At 32.4% G+C, this 18,966-nt stretch overlaps 1 protein-coding gene across 1 annotated transcript; it reads left to right on the top strand.

Annotated features, from left to right (window-relative positions):
• The first annotated feature begins 6,713 nt into the window (after positions 1-6,713).
• LOC101265159 (U-box domain-containing protein 4-like) lies at positions 6,714-17,482 on the top strand. Its single transcript, XM_010321628.4, has 6 exons — positions 6,714-6,940; positions 7,026-7,059; positions 14,116-14,396; positions 14,618-14,734; positions 14,889-16,892; positions 17,106-17,482. Exons 3-6 carry the CDS (start codon positions 14,121-14,123, stop codon positions 17,163-17,165), a joined length of 2,457 nt encoding a protein of 818 aa, XP_010319930.1. The 5' UTR covers positions 6,714-6,940; positions 7,026-7,059; positions 14,116-14,120; the 3' UTR covers positions 17,166-17,482.
• The last annotated feature ends 1,484 nt before the right edge of the window (positions 17,483-18,966 follow it).

The following is an 18,966-nucleotide window of genomic DNA, read 5'->3' as shown; positions in this document are numbered from 1 at the left end:
GAACCAACTAATGGATCATCGATCAATCGACGGTCCATGGTTTGCTTCCATCAGTCAGGATTTAGAAAATATTTTGCCCACCGGATGGCACCCTCTCTAAATCAAATGACGAACCAACAGTACGGTCCGTCGATTCATCTACGGGCCATAGATGCTCCTCCGTAGCTCCATACTTAGGATCTTCCAAAATCAGATATTGGAACCTTATATGAACCAAACGACCAGTATGGTCCGTCGATCAATCGACGGACCGTCGTTGCCTCTCGTGGTTTCACACTTAGTCAGACTTCCCTGATTTTCCTCCAATGCCTGAGCTGCTCATCTATGATCACCACCTAGGATTCATCGATTGAACGAAGGACCGTTAATTTCCTCCATAGGTCTGGTTCTACATTATTCTCAATTTTTTTCTTCTCTTGTCACCTGAACATCTTTCCAAAAAAAAAAAACAAGACAGAAAACTTGTTAAAATCACTACAAAAAGGCTTTAAACACACATAACTCTTAAGTGAAATGCATTAGAAATGTCATAAAATCACGGAACATCACCAAAGCAATTTTAGGGTGAGCAATTGAGCAAGCTCTAGAACAAGGTGGTGTCTCATAAGGCCCCAGATGCTACATTTGACACTGGGAGTTCTATGTTTTAGAGGATGGTTTTGTCTTCCTCAAGTGGATAACTTAATATAGAATTTGTTGGCAGAGTCTTATGGCTCTCGGTATTTGATCCACCCAGGTATAACTAAAATTTATATGGACTTGAGACGGCTTTATTAGTGGCCTTGGCTGAATATGGACATAGTGAGTATGTGTTTGACTGCCTAAACTAATAGCATGTGAAATATTAGCACCGGAGGGCTACATGTTTACTTAAGAGGATGTCCAAAGTGGAAGTGAGAAATGATAATCATGGATTTCGTGGTGGGTCTTCCTAAGACCTTGGGGAAGCATGATTTCATTTGCCTCATTGTGGATAGGTTAACTAAACCAACCCACTTTATTTTAGTTAGAATGAATTATAATTTGCAGTAGTTAAGCCAAGATTTATGTCAAGGAGATAGCACATAAAGTTGCATAGGGTACTCCTTTCCATCTTTTAAGATCGAAGCATGTAATTTAATTCTAAATTTTGAAGCAAGTTACATGAAGCATTGAGCAAGGTAGACCGGAAAAGTATTTAAACTTGTTTCTTAAAGTTGATCTAGAAGAGAAAATAAATTTAGTAACAAATTGTCATAATTGCCTTACCAAAATATATGAACAAACAATTGTTCTACAAATGATAGTTTTTAGCATTAATACTTCAAAAACATGTAATAACTTACTACAATTCACAGTCAAATGATATTTTATAGGAAAAACATATTACACTATAATAGACTATAATGTGATAATAGAGGTCTTAGCAGAAGAAAACATATAATACGTCTAAAGAAGTCTTTCACATAACTAACAAAAGATACTAACAAAAAAATCCCTACAGTTACTAGAGTTTCTCTTCTTCTGCAAAAAAATTCCATAATCCTTTAAGACTGCTCTTTTAAAATGGCTTCCTCTTTCTGCAATAGAAGGCTTATTGTTTAAACAATAGAAATATGGCATGACATTATTATTTGGTTGTACATTTTATATTATACTATGTAATTTACCCACGCTTCGTTCGGGCAAAAATAATCTTTCTAAGCTTTTAAACAATAATTTCAATAATTGACTGTCATAAGGAAAGAAAAAAAGAGTACATTTTAGTAGGATTTAAGAACATTTCAACATAAATTAAATGATTTGATATTATCACATATCTCAAGAATTGTAAATACATAATGAATGATTAAAATAATCTTGATTTTAATTATTTTTTATCATTTATATAATTTATCATAATATATGTTTGATGATATAATTATCTTTTTAAAGCTGAGTGATATTTTTATGTAGCAATTAAACATTACATATTTTATTTTATTTTTGTACATGAAAAATATAGAATCTCATAATTTTATGGTTAGAATTACTCCTCGTGAAAAAAATAATTATGTGAAAGTTTTTGATAATATTAGTTACAAATAAGTTAAGACCGTTAAAAAATATAAATGACAACAACATAAATTAATGTTTTTTAGAGACAAACTATTTATTTGAGGTCAAACGTTCACCACTTTTCGTTATTGTTACTTTGTTAATCTAACAAAATTTATAGTAGAAAAATAATTTGAAATAACAACAAAATAATATTGTTGAACCTTTTAGAAATTCATTCTTCATTAAATTACTGCTTTGAAGGCTCTTATAGATGCTTCATCAATGCAATTTTTTAACTTTTTCCGTAATATGTATGTATAATTGTCGCATTATGAAAGTATAAGTAGATTAAAATTTTGGATTCTAGACTCACGTTAAAGAAATATTCTCGAAAATTAAAAAAATACGAATGAGTCTAACCTAGATAACTCAACGATCAGCAATGACTTGGGACATGAAGGATGATAAATCTATGTTAATAGACATATCTTTTGTAGCTTAATAGACCACATTTATTTAGAGCAGGATTTGTTTCATATTTTTCAAGTTCAATTTGCCGAAAATAGTCATAAAATATTTAGAAGAGCCTAATGAGAAGGAAACAAAGAAAAACATTAAAAGGAAGAAAGTTCCCAAGTGAGACCATATACATACCAAACAAAAAATATTCAATGCAATTTTAAGGAGACAACAAAACATCGAGAAAAAAATGCATTAAAAGGAGAGTATGAGATATTCATTGATAATAACAAATCATTCTAACCAGAAAAGTTTCTATGTTTTTAAACATCATACCTCAAAAAATTGACTAACACTTCAATCAACTTTAACCGTTAAGCTACTCATAATATCTATTGATAAAATTTAGTGATTAGATAACAACAAAATAAAAAAATAAAAAATATGGGCATGCAAAGTTATTAACGCTCAATGGATTCTCTAAAAAATATAAAATTGCATCCTTCTACATGAAGGTATGACGTTGTTAATGAAGAAATTAAAAACTTGTAAGAGAATTTTTTTATTGTACCTTCAGCAAGTCTTGTAGAGCAAACTTGCTTGAATAATTATTTGACGTTTGTTATTTAATCTGTATTAACAAATAGATATAACAATAACTTTGCGAAAACATAAACAACAAATTTTAAAGTATGTATTCAAGAATATGAATTAATAATATAAGCATAGATTAATGATCGTAAAAATATATCAGAATTTGTAACAGCAAAATGGAGAAAAATCAAGCCCACTGAATGGACAGTGTCCCCTTAAGAAAATTATTTTCCTCTAGCACCCGAGGTTTAAAGGATTAGATCCTCTCGGGATAGAATAATTCTATACGTTAGTGTATTGATACAAAAATAATGGTGTGAGTGAGTCATTCAATAAAGCAAAGTACACAAATATTTAGTTGTCTAGAAGAAGAAGTTCAAAATTTCCATTGTTTTAAAATGAGAGGAGATTCCTATATTTATAGACAACAAAGGCTACTGTGAATTTAAAAATAAAATCTAATTATCTAAAATTTAAAATTTGTATTAGACAAAATAAGAAACTTTTAATGATATTAATTAAATATTTTAGATATTTATTGTCTTTCCAAATTATATTAATTAATAAATGTATGTTCAACTAAACTAATATTATGAAAAAAATAATTCATTTATATTTTTCAAATTAGCATATCTTAATTGAAATAATCATTAAAAAACTAAATTATAAGATTTCTATGAACATCATGAAACGCAAATTTGACAAAAAGATTAATATTATAAATAAAATGTCCTGACTTACTAAAACATTTGACAAAAAGATAATCTATCCAACCTAGCTAAAAAATAAACAAATTGCAATAAGAAATCTCAAGTCAATATTAACTGAAACAAGTGAAACCGAAATATATCATAGGTTCTAAATTCAAAACAAAAAAAATTAACATGATACTCTTATGTCAGACTTTAACATAACATACATAAATTCTACTTTAATTTAAAAATTAGAATACTAACATAATTATGCTAATTAAAGAAATAAACAATTGTCCTTAATATCTTGCATTAACCTAGGTAAGTTTGGAAATTATAATACCCCTGATATAATTGCTACTTAAGTTATATATAAAAGATCTATTATTACAAAAAAAAAATAGATAATACAAAAAATTGCATGGAATCACATGAAGTAAAGGTTGAGAATGAAATAAATAACATAAATAAAATATATTTTTTTATCATATAAAAATAGATAAATAATAGAGACGATAAATAAAATAATAAATATAAAGTAATCAATTTATAATTACGTCAGATAATTACCAGTAATTCACAACTCCTCTCTGAGAATTGGAGAGTGCAATTACTCACCGTCAATTATATCGAATTATATATTCACCAAGTAATTAAAGAGGTGAATAAAATTGCACACTATCATTATATCTTTATTAGCTTGATACAACATTTTATGTACGAGAATTTAGCTACTTCAATTTTATAGCGAAAATCTTTGTTCAAGATATCATTCACAAGTATTTTACCTAGATCTCCATAAAAAAAATGTTTTGCTCTTATGAAGAAAAACATTAAACTAGCCTTTTGAATCTGATCAAGAGGACAAAACAAATTAAGTAAAAAAAATTTCATCAATGTCTTACAAAAATATATATGCAAACAAATTTGATCTTCAAAATAACAATTTCTACCATTTATATTTCAAAGAAGCTTATCGTAACTTGCTAAGTTTATTACTAAATAATATTTTATAGGTAAGAGACAACATCACCTTGTAGCATACTATAATATGAATTCAAAGGTTTTAGCAAAAACAAACATATAATGTGTCTAAAGAAGTGTTCACTTAAATTAACAAAAAATACTAATACATCATCCCTATATTTTACTAGAGTTTCTCTTCTTCTCGGAAATAACACATAATCCTTCATGACTTCTCTTTTAAAATGACTTCCTCTTTTTAGGATTGAAGGTTTATTGCTAAAACAAGGGAAAATACCCAAGTACCCCCTCAACCTGTGCCCAAAATCTCAGAGACACACTTATACTATACTAAGGTCTTATTACCCCCTGAACTTATTTTATATGTAATTTTTTACCCCTTTTTAGCCTACGTGGCACTAGTTCGGAAGAAAAAGTCAACCATCGTTGGGCCCACAAGATAGTGTCACGTAAGCTAAAAAGGGGTAAAAAATTATATAAAATAATAAAATAAGTTCAGGGGGGTAATAGGACCTTAGTATAGTATAAGTGTGTCTCTGAGATTTCGGGCATAGGTTGAGGGGGTACTTGGGCATTATCCCCTAAAACAATATAAAATAATATGACGTAACATCTCATTAAGAGAGATTAATAATTTATTTTTATTATATCAAGTTTATTTTGAGGAAAATAAAAATATTTGAATTATATTGTGGTCCTAAAAGAAACAATAGTGATATTGTAAGACAATTTCCCAAACATAAATGACTTGTCAAAAAAATTACTTGAATAAAAATATAAAATCAAATTTATGCATATAAGATTTTATTTTTATGATAAGAAATATGAAATATTGGAGTTATAATTTGAGAAGTTTTCTTGAAGTAATATTTTGTTGAAAGACATATCTTCACTAAATTTTTAATGAATAATTTGGTTAAATAACCTTTATTTAATTTATAATAATAATAATAATAATAATAATAATAATATAAAAGTGTTGCATATTGTTGGATTTTTAAGAAATTAAATTTTATGAACTCATAGTTATTACTACTTGTATAATATACAGTAATTTTATGGTACATTTTTTCAAATTCATTTACATTTATAGTAGGAAAAATTAAATGAATTAATACATTTTAAAAAATAATTACTTATTTTAGCGATATTTTTTGTTTAGTATCATTTCTAGCAATATTGTGATAAATCTGTAATATGTATTAAAAGTGAATTATGTATGCAATATATTTGAATTATAATTGTTATTTAAAATATATTATGTTTGTTTGGTAAAAAATTGTCACATTATATTTTAGGTGTATTAGAATACGTGATAAATGTATTGTCAATCATTAAAACTTGTACTATATGTGAATAATAAACTCGGGCAAGCACACCACTCGTTCCCGCAGCGCTTGTTGCAGCTGATAGACTCAAAAGTAATATATATTAAACTTGTATTATAAATGAATTAAAAGCGATTAACTGAAAAAAAAATGTTATTGCTATAAATGGTAAATATTTTTTTATTATAATATATTTATGTAAATTTCCCTTTATAGTATTTAAATTATGTATATAAGTTTTGAGAATGAATAAGTTTTTAAATTCAAACAATCCTTTTTAATTGTTGAATACACATTACTAGATAAAAAACTTTTTCTAACACATAATTTGTATCTATAAGAGTAAAAGTTTAAAATTTTATATAAAAAAATATATAGTCAATTAACTTTGAGAAAAAAAAACCACATAGTTATGGAATCAACGTTGAAATTTAAAACATTAAAATGTCTAAAAATCATACTATATAGATTACAAACACTCATACAAACTAGGGTTATATTTTAGTATAATTATAGTAATTATTCCTTTATCATAGAAAAAAAAAGAGAAGATTATAGTTATAATATTATTTCAAAAACGTTGTTCTATAAATAAAAAGTCAAATATATATAAAATGGACCTTAAATCCCTTTCTTTGTTAAGCAAAATTTCCAACTTGGCTCTCTATCGAGCATCGATCAGAAGCAGCTAAAATCTCAACTGCAGACATTCTTGTTCGTTATCTATCTACCCCATTACCTCTAATCAGCTCTGATTCATCTGAAGTAAGAAAATTTTGAGATTCCAAGTTGCCAGAATTGACAATTTTCGATACTAAATTGCTCAAAAACGCGTTGATTCTTGGGTTTGGTGGAATCAATTTGGTTGGTCATCTTTTTGAGCTTGGTCTTGGTCTTTGTTTTTGCCATTTCTTTTTGGGTTTTAGAGAGCTTCATTTTTTGTGGTCAGGAGGGAAGAATATCAGGTTTGAAGTTTTTAATTGGTGAGTTTTTTTTTTTCATTTGCTTTTATGGGGTTTTTGTTATTACTTCAATTGCTTTGTTTTTGTGTAATTAAGGTGCTCTAGTTTTGTAATTGAAATGGGGTTTTGTAATTAATTGTGATTTTTGTTAGGATTTGCTAGTTATTGTTATTAGGATGGTTCTTGATTGTTTCCTTGTTTGGATAGTACAGCAATGAAATGTATTTCTGATACATTTTGCTGCAAATTTATCGGGAGAAAGTTCAAACCCATGTTGGAAAGTAGAAGGTTAGAGGGTTGTAGAGGATGGTTAGAATACCAGTTGATTTTGTGGAGATCAGGTGGCATGAGAGGCGGAGTCACAATTTGATGCTTACGGGTTCTAGATTTTGATCCTTTTTAAGTTACTAGGTTTTACATTAATATCTATGCATATTCAATGATTTTTTCAAGACAATACTGAGTTTAAACTATAGCTAATCCATAGGCAAGATTTGCACTCTGCTGCCGGTGCAACCCATGGCCCCGACAGCTTGATATAAGGGAGTGTTAGAAGGAAAATTCTCATATAGTTATAAAGTTTGCTCTTTATGATAAATCTGTTCTTAGATTTCCACTTGCCTTTCTGGCTTTCCATGTTTCAGGTCTCAAATGTCCATCTTTGTCTTACTTCTTTTTGAAGATAGAGTTGTGTTCAGAAAGTATTAAGCTACATTTGGACCTAAATAGTGAGTTTATGTTGTCCCTAAGAATGGCAAGTGGTTTGAAGTAGAGGAGTGATAATTTGAGATTTCTGGTCGAAATCACAGCTATTATACTCAGTGATAAGTGCAAATGCTCAGTCTTGGTGGGCAGGGTTATTTGGAACTTATATTTGTTGTCTTTACTGGTTGCCTGGTTGATGAGTTGGAAAGTTTCCCCAAATACTATAGTCACTTAGAAAAAAGTGACCTCATTATCATAGAAATGTCCAGAAAATTGGGTTAGAGAAGGAAGAGCACTGAACTTGATAGTAATACTTGTAGGAACGAAATATGAGCGACAACTGTTGCCTTACTTGTGGAGAATCAGTCAGCTGTACTGGGGTAAGGGAGTTGCTGAATATCTGCTTGACTCTAACGTACCAGAAGTATTCTCCATTCTGATAAAATAGCACAAGAGTTCTCTGTAGAGTATGGAGCAGGACTTCTTATTTCTGGATCTAGAAAAATATCTGATTTACCTTGCCGATAAGTGTGTAGGTGGCAATATTGACTTTAAAGCTCAAGTCTTTAACCAAAATAAAGTGAATAGATAGAGGATTTAAAATAGAGGGTCTCGAAATCTCACACTTGCGCTCACATGGAATAAAAGAGGAAGTTTCAATTATTTGTGGTCTAATCCAATGAAATGGGGAGATTGACGAGGATGTTACACATTGTATTGCAATGGGGTTGATCAGATGGGGGATCACATCCAGTGTGTTGTGTGATAAGATTGTGCCCCCAAGCCTTAACATGTATGTTTAATAAAGTGGTGGTCAGATCAAATATGATGTATGGTAGAAAGTGTTGGCTAGTCAAGAACTCACATGTCCAAAATATGAAAGTAGCTGAATTGAGGATGTTGATATAGATATGTGAGCATATTAGGAGACATAGGTGAGAATCGAAGATATCTGAAACAAGGTGATAGTGGCCCCCGTTGTGGACTAGAAAAGGGTGGCGAAAATGAGATGTTTCGGACATGAGAAGAGAAGATGCACAGATACTTCAATAAGTAGGTGTGAGAGCTTGGCTATAGTGGGTACGGGGATAGGTAAAGGTCGGCCGGAGAAGTATCCAGAAGAGGTTATAAGGTAGGACATGACACATTTTCAGCTTACTGAGGACATGACCCTAGATAGGAGGATCTAGAGGTCGAAGATTATGATAGAAGGCTAGTGGTAGTCGAGTATTGTCTAGTTTCCTTATCAATATTATTTTTATTACTCTTCTGCTATCTTATTCTTCTGTTTTATTGTCTCTTTGGCTTCGGTTATCATACTATTTGTTATTGCTACTGTTCCCTTATCTATTGTTTTCATTATAAATTTCTTCACTACTTTATTTGTTTTACATACCCGATTCTTGATATGCTTTACTTTGAGCGGAGGGTCTAGCAGAATCGACCTCTCTACTTCTCAAGGTAGAGGTAAGACCGCAGACACACCACCCTCCCCTGGCCCTCCTTGTGGAATGATACTGGGTAGTGTTATTGTTGTACATCTTCATCTAACCGTGCATTTTCTTTGTGCAAACCTTAAGTCATTGATTGGGGACTCCTCTGTATCACCCCACCCCACCCCACCTCACCCCACTATTTACAGTTGGGTATTTGGTATAACTTTCGTATTATTCTTCTCCAAAGTTTCATTCTGTGAGTCATAAGTTGAGTACGATGATCATTCATTCAACTTTCACTTGTCAGGGAAAGGAACAGGTTAAAGGAAGATGTGAGTTTGTAGATACAATTGTATAGGATATTCATGACAATGAGACCTTAGTCAAGGGAGCAAAAATTAATCAAATAGAAAGGAGATAAAGGAATAGACTGAAAGGGAATTCTCTAGGGAATAAGTTTGGAAAGGAGTTATATGCTGGAGATAAAGATCCAGGATCAGATGACTTCACCTTGGTGTTCTTCTGAAAATGTTGGCACAAGGTTAATGGTGACATTATGGAGAAAGTATGATCTTCTCATGAAATTGGGAGGTTTGTTAAAGGTTTCAAAGCTTTGTTGACCTCAATCATATAGAAGGACAAATATCAAATACAAAAAATAACAGAACCATTAGCCTAGTAAAAAGTATCTGCAAGATTATTAATAAGATGCTCTGCATTAGACTAAAGAAGGCTGAACAAGATACTATTAACATTCCATATACAGTCATGGAAGGTCTTAAGAACAATTATAAATAGTGTTATAGACTTTAATAAGATTCTGGAAATAGAATGTGCCCTAAATCAATTGGAGTTAATTAGAATCAATCAGGGATATTTAGGATCAATAGGACAATTCAATTCCTGTAACTATGTATTCATTTCCTATTTTATGATGTGTGCAAAATATTAAACCTTCATTGGTTGAAAGGAATAACCATGGTGAAAGTCATAAAACATGTCTGGAACCCATCCTTCTTTCTTCCACATCATTCTTTTCTCTTCATTTTTGAAAAGGATGGAAAAATCTACAAACGGCACTTGTAGCTAGTAAAATGGTGAATTCTTAAAAAAAAAAAAAAAAACTCATTGAGTACTTTGCAAACTGCACCTTGAGAAATCATACTTATAAAATCATATCAGGGCCTTTGGATTTTGTGATGGAGAGGATGGGCTTCACAAAAAGAAGGATCAAGTCTCCTTAATCACTTTTAGGCTTTTCAAATAAAACTCATTGATTTTTATTTTTTATAAATTCGGTGATTTGTAAGTTTTGTTAGTAAACACTAAATCAGAAGAAAGAGGATGCTGGAGGCAGTTACAACCAAATTATTTTACCATTACAAGCTATGCAATGTGCCAATGAAATCAACAATAACCGAGCTATCATTTACACCAACAGTAGCCTTGTTGTACCAAAATCTAAGCACAAAAAGTCAATTTTGTTTGTGCTTGTGTAGATTCTTCTTTATCCTCAACATATCTGTTATTTCTTTCCTTTCAATCTATGTTGCTCAAACTCGGGTGCAGACCTAGAGGTCATATTCTTCATCCCATAAATTTTAGGATTTGAGGGTATGGAACCGAGTGCTAATACGGGTGTGCTAGGATACGGCTAATAAGTGTGTATTACAACATAAAAGAATGTATCTACGACATATATAAATATATCTCGATTAGTAAATGTTATTAAACTAAACTGATAAATTTGATTCTATATAAATACCTAATATTTTATTCATAAGATATCTCAAGTAATGTTAAAAGATTATCATACTTTATATAACTATATAAATATGACATGAACCCAAATCAAACCAAATATCTAACCCATTTATACTTCTTGGTCATAGATATAGTCAAAACATCCAAGGTAAGTTTAAATACAATATGATCCCACAGCCATCAAATGACACAGGTGAAACAGAGATTTTGAAAGGTCCAAGCAACAAAACTTCCAATTGCCACCAAATGGCTGTTGGGATTTTTTCAAGTGAGAAAAAGAGGCGTTGTGGATTCCCTTTCTGCTGGAGGAACTGGAGAGTATCATGAGGCACTACTTTAGAGGCGACATAGCTAGTGTAAGGAAGTAGACAATGTATGGGTTCGTCACCTAATATTCGTGAATGACACACAATACATATAACAGAGTATGACCTTGTACAACTATCGAGGCCTATCTTTAGTCATCGTAAAATTCAGTAGTCGGAAGAGTAGAGCAAAGATTAGCAGATTGAAAGTGGTAAGGAGATGCTTTCAAGCATACCTTCCTATTACATGGCTCACATGCAAATGTATAATGAATAATTGTAATGATCCATAGAGTTTCTTGTGAGACACAACAAGGAGGTTTAAGATGTTCACTTTGTAAATTCTAATAATGAATTGGGAGGCCTGGTTATGGACGTAAGGATTTCGTTCAAGCCCTCGTGGGGAAATGGATTTGGAGATTTGGCAAAAAGAATCAGGCACTTTTGAAGATAGTGGTTGCTAGAATGTACAGGGGTATGGAGAATGGTGAACATCTTGATCGTTGGGGAGGTCTATGGAGGAGCATAATAGAGACAAGGATGTTAATGGGTAAGATCCACTTCAAGGCGAGTAGGGGACAAAGTTTGCTCTGAAAACATAATCTTCTATTTTTTTCTTTTTGAGGAAGGTAACAATTTGTATAAATAATCAGCACAAATTATGTCTTTGTTCGTCTTACAAGGATTCTAAAATGAAAGAAAGATTCTGTATCACCTAAGACAGTCTCTTCCAGACCATCTTCCATATTAATCCAAAAAGACAATTCTATTGCACAAATGGAGCTCTTTGAGATTTAAGGTTGAAAAAAAGAACTTGCAGGATTGGTAGATCGGTGAATTTGGAACACTATCCTATGATCAATTAGAAGATCTCCCTGATAGACCAAGATACTTAGAAGCAAAGCAGAATTAAAAATGTATGTTTTTTGTAATAAAGTCATTGTGCTTTCGAATACCAAGCAGATAGATGCAATATCCTCTACTCAATATGAGGTTCTAGAGCATTGGAACATATCTGTTTTTCTACTTGGCTAGTACAGTGGGGATTTTCTCACTGTTGAGAACATGGAGAAGAAGAGATGCTAATGTGCAAGCCATCTGAAGTTAGGACCATTCCAGTGCCTTACAGTGAGCCAATTATAGTGTATTTCATTGAATTAGTTAGATATGGAACCCTTCCCTGTCACAGAATTTTTTCTAGTTTGTGCCTTCTAAGGAAAGAACAGGAAAAAACAGGGCATGTGAAGTAGCTGCTGATATCCTATGATGCATATGTTGGGGATTGAATGGAAAGAAATGGAGAGGCTTCTGAAAGTGTGGAATACTCGTTTTACAAATGATGAGATTCTTTTATTTCTGACCAGTAAAAAGAATGAGATTCTTTTGATATCTTGTAAATTTCGCTGTATCTATGAGGTGCGTGTTACTATAGATGATTGGGTGCTATTTTGTTAAGTGGATTTTGAGGTTCTCTACTTTTTGAATGCCACTTGTATACAGGGAACTGTCCTATTATATGAATGTTATTATTACTTATCCTAAATGAGAAAAAAAAATTGTCTTGGATGAGAAGGCATCTTCAGTCTCTTAGGGGTCGTTTGTAGAGTGTATTAGCAAAAATAATAAATGCATTAACTTTGTATATTGGTAGTCCCTTGTTTGGTACACATTTTCATGTTATTTATAATTAATGTATGCATTAGTTATACTCTCTATTGTGTATTGAGGAGTGTTACTAATACCATGGATTTCTAGGTATTAGTAATGCAAAGGGATTTAACACACACATTAGCATGGTTGAAGACCCAATTTCAAAAGCACTTCTATATCTTTTCCACCATAATTGTGGAGGATATATTTGTAAATAGATATTTTTATACAATGCATACTATTTTTATTGCACCAAACCTAACAGAATTTATGCATAACTAATACATGCATTACACTCTATTGTGCATTATTTCTATACACTCTACGAAACGAACCCTTAGGATTCTCCTCTAACCCTGATAGTTTTGTACACATTTGGTGCCATTAGTTAAATAGTATTCACCAGAATCCTAAGGGGTAAAAACATGACATTATCTGCTTACTGTAGTCTGCAATAGCTGAGCGAGTAAGATAGCTTGTGATCATAGGTTTCCTTGCAATATCTTTTTGGCTTTTGCGTTCATAATTGCTCTAATGAAGTCAATTTTAATCCTTTTAGAATGTCTGAGGATCCTTATCCAGCTGTGGTCCTGAGTGTTATGTGCGGATTCATGGGAACCCAATAGCTTTTGCTCAGGACCTATATATGTATTAAATTGTCCACTAACATATATTAATATTTGACTACGAACCCAATTATAATTGTATATTAACTTGAGGTCATTGTATGAACCCATTAACTTCAAATCCTGGATTCGCCTGTCTTCATCTGGATGAGTTAATTAAAGATAAGAGTCAGCTGTATTCCTGGAAATTTCCATTAGAAAGCTTTTGCTTCTTCCTGATGTGTTTTTCAAATGGAAAACTTCAAACTGAATTCAGGTTATAAATTCACCGGCATCCAAAATCTTAATCTGCTCTTCAACGTGATACTACCTTGAATCTGTCAAAATAGTAGCTAGCCTGGTTTTGTTCCATGGTGGAACTTTCAAAAGAGGCTTCTATAGATTCAAAACTAATGATTAAGCTACAGCCCATCTATACATTAGTGCGATTTAATTTCTCTTAATTTGTGGCATAGTTTCCCATCAGTTTTCTTATCAAGTATATTGAAGAGATAATTTGTCCAGTTTATCCTCTGTTATGCAACTCAGGTGTGTAACCTAGTTGGATATTGTTAATTTGGTTTATTGAGTAGTTTGATTGTTATTTACCAGGTGGAATGGAGATATCAATGTTAAAGATGCTTCTCAATAATATCTCCTGTTTTTGCCATTTATCATCAAGTGATCACATGAGTGGTGAACTGGTCCGTAGATATTACTGTAAGATTGAGGATATACTGAAGCTTGTAAAGCCGATTCTTGACTCCATTGTTGACGTTGAAGAGGCTTCTAGCGAGCTGCTCCTGAAAGCGTTTGCTGGGCTTGCTCAACATGTTGATGAACTGAGGGAGCTATTTGAAACCTGGGAACCATTGTGCAGTAAAATTTATTTTGTATGTTTGGAGATCTATCTCGTCATAACTTTTATGTCTTGAATAAGATGATTATCTTATTACAGTCTGCATTTAATACTGATTAAAAGATTTAAATTAAGAGAAACTATTTCTTATTTGCATTCATCTTAACTTCCTGACTAACATGTAACACATTTTCAGTCCTTTCAGCTATTCTTTTTATCTAGTTTGCTGATATTTTAATTTTTGATGATCCATAGGTCCTGCAAGCTGAACCATTGATTGGGAAAATTCGAACCTGTAGCCTGGAAGTACTTGAGCTCCTTAAATCTTCTCATAAAAGCCTTCCTGCTGATGTAACTTTGACAACTCTTGAGGTGGGTGCTAAGTACACGGCTTCTGTGTCTGTTCTACCTTTTAGTTGTATTCATCTAATCCTTCTGTGTCTTTCTCCCTACTGTCTCTTCTCATTTATTATGTTTGTGGATTTCTCATCATTTCTAAGGTGGGTGTATTTTGTTTGGATTGCAGCTCTATATACTGAAAATTAAGTATGTTGATTATGAATTGATATTAATGACAATTACAAAGGTTATTAAAGCTCAAGTGGAAGGCTTGGGAGCCAGCCCAGATAACTTTGCCAAAATTGCTGATTGCCTAAGCTTGAACTCAAACGAAGAGCTTTTGATTGAGCTTGTGGCCCTTGAAAAATTGAAAGAGAATGCTGAACAAGCTGAAAAGACTGAGGACGTTGAATATATTGAGCAAATGATAACTCTTGTTTCTCATATGCACGATTGCTTTGTCACTGTAAAACAGTCCCAGAGCTGTACCACTGTGTCAATACCTCCCGACTTTTGCTGCCCTCTTTCACTTGAGTTGATGACTGACCCTGTAATTGTTGCATCTGGTCAAACCTATGAGAGGGCTTTTATAAGGAGATGGATTGATCTGGGTCTCACTGTTTGCCCCAAGACACGGCAAACTCTGGGGCATACAAATCTCATTCCCAATTACACTGTTAAGGCACTTATTGCAAACTGGTGTGAGATAAATGATGTGAAGTTGCCTGATCCCATGATATCTTTGAGCTTGAACCAACCATCTTCCCTCATAACACATGCAGACTCTGGTGCATCCAGGGATAACCATGTATTTCCCCTTACAAGGGACAAACACTCCTTGTCACCAGACTCCACACAATCTTTAGGTTCTCCGAGAAAGACTTTGATTTTGTCAAGTGTAAACCAAAGAGAGGAATCATCTCCATCTCATCTCCGTTCCTCTTCAGAGGATTCTTTACCTGGAGTTGCTGGTAATATACATGCTTTTGATGTTGAAAGGATAATTATGAAGAGTGAAGACCGGATGGCCCACTCTGGAGAGATAAGCTCACATGGTCATAGTACATTAGCTGTTGATGAACAGTTATCTTCAGGTCATAATAGAACAACCTCGGCACCCAGCACGCTTGCTAATTCAAACTTTTCCCCTGTAATTCCCAGTGATGGAAATAAGTTGTCCTCACAGCCAGAAGCTGCTGCTGTTGCTTCAGGGGATGTTGTAGTGGACTCCAAGCCTGCTGCTTCTATCCCCCGAAGGGAGCCAGAATTTCCATCTACACTAGAGACGAGACCTCGTAATCAAGCGATTTGGCGCAGACCATCTGAGAGGTTTCCAAGAATAATTTCTTCCCCTACAGTTGAAAAAAGGGCTGATCTATCAGAACTTGAGGAGCAAGTTAAAAAGTTGGTTGAGGACTTGAAGAGCACTTCCATTGATATGCAGAGAACTGCTACAGCTGAACTCCGGTTACTTGCCAAGCATAATATGGATAACCGTATGGTGATTGCAAATTGTGGTGCTATTAGCTTGTTGGTTAACCTACTTCATTCAGAAGACATGAAAGTACAAGAAGATGCTGTTACTGCACTTCTCAACTTGTCAATTAATGACAACAACAAGTGTGCCATTGCTAATGCTGATGCAATCGAACCTCTGATTCATGTCCTCCAGACAGGAAGCGACGAGGCTAAAGAAAATTCTGCTGCAACTCTTTTTAGCCTTTCTGTGATGGAGGATAACAAGATAAAGATTGGGAGGTCTGGAGCGATCAAACCTCTTGTTGATTTATTGGGAAATGGAACTCCAAGGGGCAAGAAAGATGCAGCGACAGCTTTGTTTAACTTGTCAATACTTCATGAAAACAAGGCTCGTATTATCCAGGCTGGTGCTGTAAAGTATCTCGTAGATTTGATGGACCCTGCTACCGGGATGGTTGATAAGGCTGTTGCCGTTTTATCCAATCTTGCAACCATTCCCGACGGAAGAGCAGGAATCGGTCAAGAAGGAGGGATTCCTCTTCTTGTTGAGGTTGTTGAGCTGGGATCTGCAAGGGGTAAAGAGAATGCAGCAGCTGCTCTCTTGCAACTATGCACTAACAGTAACAGGTTCTGCAACACTGTTCTCCAGGAAGGAGCTGTACCTCCGTTAGTGGCATTGTCACAATCTGGCACTCCAAGAGCAAGGGAAAAGGTCTGATGCCAGAAACCTCATCCATTTTCTTTCTTCAAATTCTGTGCACAGATAGCGTAAAATACTTTTACACCATCAGGTCAAGTCACCAGCTTATAACAAACAAAATATGATAACTTGATAGTAACAGGTTAAATTACACTCGGTGTAAATAAACTTTAGCCCTATTTGGTTTTTTATATGTCTAAATTTTAACCTTGTGATTACATGCAGGCTCAGGCACTTCTTAGCTTCTTCAGAAATCAACGGCACGGTAATACAGGAAGGGGCTAATTTATACATTGAACAATACTTTTCTTTTTAATTTACAGATAAATGATTTTGTGTGTAAATTTGATATTATAAGTACTGTATGTGAAAATCATGGTTTCCTAGAACGTTCACCGGATTTGTGAGATCTGCAGAAGTAAATTAGTTGGTGGCTCAGATGGAATCCATCTGAATAGCTTTGTATGTACATGTGGAGAAATTTTTAGATGACCGCGAAATCGCTGCAGCTTTTGTAATTTTACAAGTGGTGGATTGGTAGATGATAACTATTCTTTCTTTTTTACTTAGAAATGCAAGTACACCCTCTTGATTTCTCTTTAGATTTTTCAAAATTTTAGATAACAAGTGTTAGCTGTTCAATGAACTTGTAGTTTCATAGATTAAATATTTGAATGTGGTATATTTTTGGATGTTGAGTATTGGTGTCATTATCATGTCATTTTACAAATCATAATGTTGTTTCAGTTTCTTTCCACTTGTTTTTTCTTTGTTGAAATGTTGTCATGTCATAGCATTATTGCAATGGAGTTCCTACTGAAAAATTTTATTTCGTGAGAGGCACAAGTAGGGTCAGTTGTATGAGGGGCTTCTCAGCTGACATATGTGTATGTGGGTCCTTTCAACTGACAACTTACAGCTCGATCTCGTCACTTTTTCTTATTCATTTGTAATATTTTCTCTCTCATACCTCTCTAATGCATTTTCTTGAAAACTTATAATGTAATTTTAAGTTAATGGAATTTTGGGACTTGCCCACAAATATCTAGTATATTAATTTTAACTTTATACCATTTATTTAAGAAAAAACAAAGTAATGTATTGAAAAAATTTAATTTAATTTATTGGATGAAATTGAAGCAATCAAAGTTAGTGATGCTAAAAAAATCTTAAAATTTTGTTTGTTCATTACATAAATTTACTAGTACTTATTTTTAAATTTTATATAATAACATATAGAAAGTATCTCGTTATAATTTGAAAGAATTTATTATAATTACAACTAAATCTTTAATATAAAAGGAATGTTTGACAAATAGTAAATTGGGTCCCATTTTAAAAAAAATGGCCCAAACTTCTTTTTCGTTCCTCCTTTTGTGACGTTTTTTCTTCCTTTCCTCTTGCTTTTTAGGAAATTTTTCAAAATGTCAATATTTTAGCATTTAAGAGGACTCATTAGCAACAACTTTAATATTTAGTAAAAATGTCATTTTAGTTTGTTATGTATGTTTTTATTATTTATTTTTATTTAAAGAATATAATTATTTAATAACAAAAAGGAGAAAATTAAGGGGGGAAATATTTCAAAAAAGGCAAGTATCCTTAATTTTTCTCATCAGTTACTTTTTCAAATAAAATTTAAATTTTATTTTTTTTCTCCAGAATTTTTATATTTTTAAAATTATATTCATTCCACAATATATTTTATTTATATTTATTATAGTTTTTTATTAGTTTGTATTCATTCCAATAGGTATGCCGAATTTATCTATATAGTCATTTAAGAAATATATTTGTATTCTCATATATTTTTTTCCCTATATAGTTATTTTTTTCTTCAAAAATCCTGTATGTATTCATTTCAATTTGTATTTTATTTGTATTTCTATGTATTCTAGTTTTTATTTAGAATTTTGTATAATAATATTTAAAATTAAAAAAATTAGTATGATGAAAAAGTGAATAAAATATAAAATTGAAAAGAAATAATTGAATATTTGGTGTACTCATTCTTAAATAAAATACATAACTAGTTGACATACCTTTAGAATAAATACAAATTAGAAAAAATGTCAAATTCAGTTGA

The sequence above is a fragment of the Solanum lycopersicum genome, chromosome 1 (assembly GCF_036512215.1).
Source record: "Solanum lycopersicum chromosome 1, SLM_r2.1".
NCBI lineage: Eukaryota > Viridiplantae > Streptophyta > Magnoliopsida > Solanales > Solanaceae > Solanum > Solanum lycopersicum.
The sequence above is the reverse complement of the archived record's forward strand: the minus strand, read 5'-3'. Positions and strand labels throughout refer to the sequence as shown.